Source organism: Eurypyga helias, unplaced genomic scaffold (genome assembly GCF_000690775.1).
Source record: "Eurypyga helias isolate BGI_N326 unplaced genomic scaffold, ASM69077v1 scaffold43630, whole genome shotgun sequence".
NCBI classification, from domain to species: domain Eukaryota; kingdom Metazoa; phylum Chordata; class Aves; order Eurypygiformes; family Eurypygidae; genus Eurypyga; species Eurypyga helias.
This window is the reverse complement of record NW_010224721.1, coordinates 1-578: the sequence shown is the minus strand read 5'-3', so window position 1 is coordinate 578 and position 578 is coordinate 1. Positions and strand designations below refer to the sequence as shown.

The 578-nt window shown below is 62.8% G+C and overlaps 1 protein-coding gene across 1 annotated transcript in view; it reads left to right on the top strand.

The window, feature by feature from the left end:
* LOC104505928 (hemoglobin subunit beta-like) overlaps positions 1-447 on the top strand; it is a 1,269-nt gene extending 822 nt beyond the window's left edge. Inside the window, exon 3 of the mRNA XM_010146699.1 lies at positions 319-447. Within this exon, the coding sequence (XP_010145001.1) occupies positions 319-447 (129 nt within the window). The remainder of the gene's footprint in view (positions 1-318) is intronic.
* The last annotated feature ends 131 nt before the right edge of the window (positions 448-578 follow it).

Below are 578 nucleotides of genomic sequence, written 5' to 3'. Positions count from 1 at the left end.
GCGGGGGGGGATGTGAGACGAGAGAAAGGCAGGGTGCGCAGGGGTGTGGAAGGAAGGGATCAACGCAGTCGAAGCAGAGGGAGGACACCGCCGAGCAGGCGAAGGAAGGTGTCTGGGGAGGAGGATGCAGGGCATCCAGGCATCCTGGTGAGAGCCAGAGATGGAAGCTCTGCACAGGGCTGGGACAGACCCGCTCCTTGCTTTGCCCTGAATTCCCTAATAACTGGTGTCCGCGCGCGAACACCCGGGTGGTGGGACGGTGAGGAGGGAGGTGTGGGGCAGCACTGGGCTAACGGCGTCTCCTCCCTCCATTGCCAGCTCCTGGGTGACATCCTCATCATCGTCCTGGCTGGCCACTTCGGCAAGGACTTCACCCCCGCCTGCCAGGCCGCCTGGCAGAAGATGGTCCGTGTGGTAGCCCACGCGCTGGCCCACGAGTACCACTGAGCCTCCCGCAAGCACTCGTGCCCCGGGATGCTCCCGGGGAAACATCCTCTGGTTCTGCTGGTCTCTGATTTCCAAATAAACACCAACTGCCTCAGCCGTGAAGAGGTGTCTTGCTCTCTGTGGGAATGGGG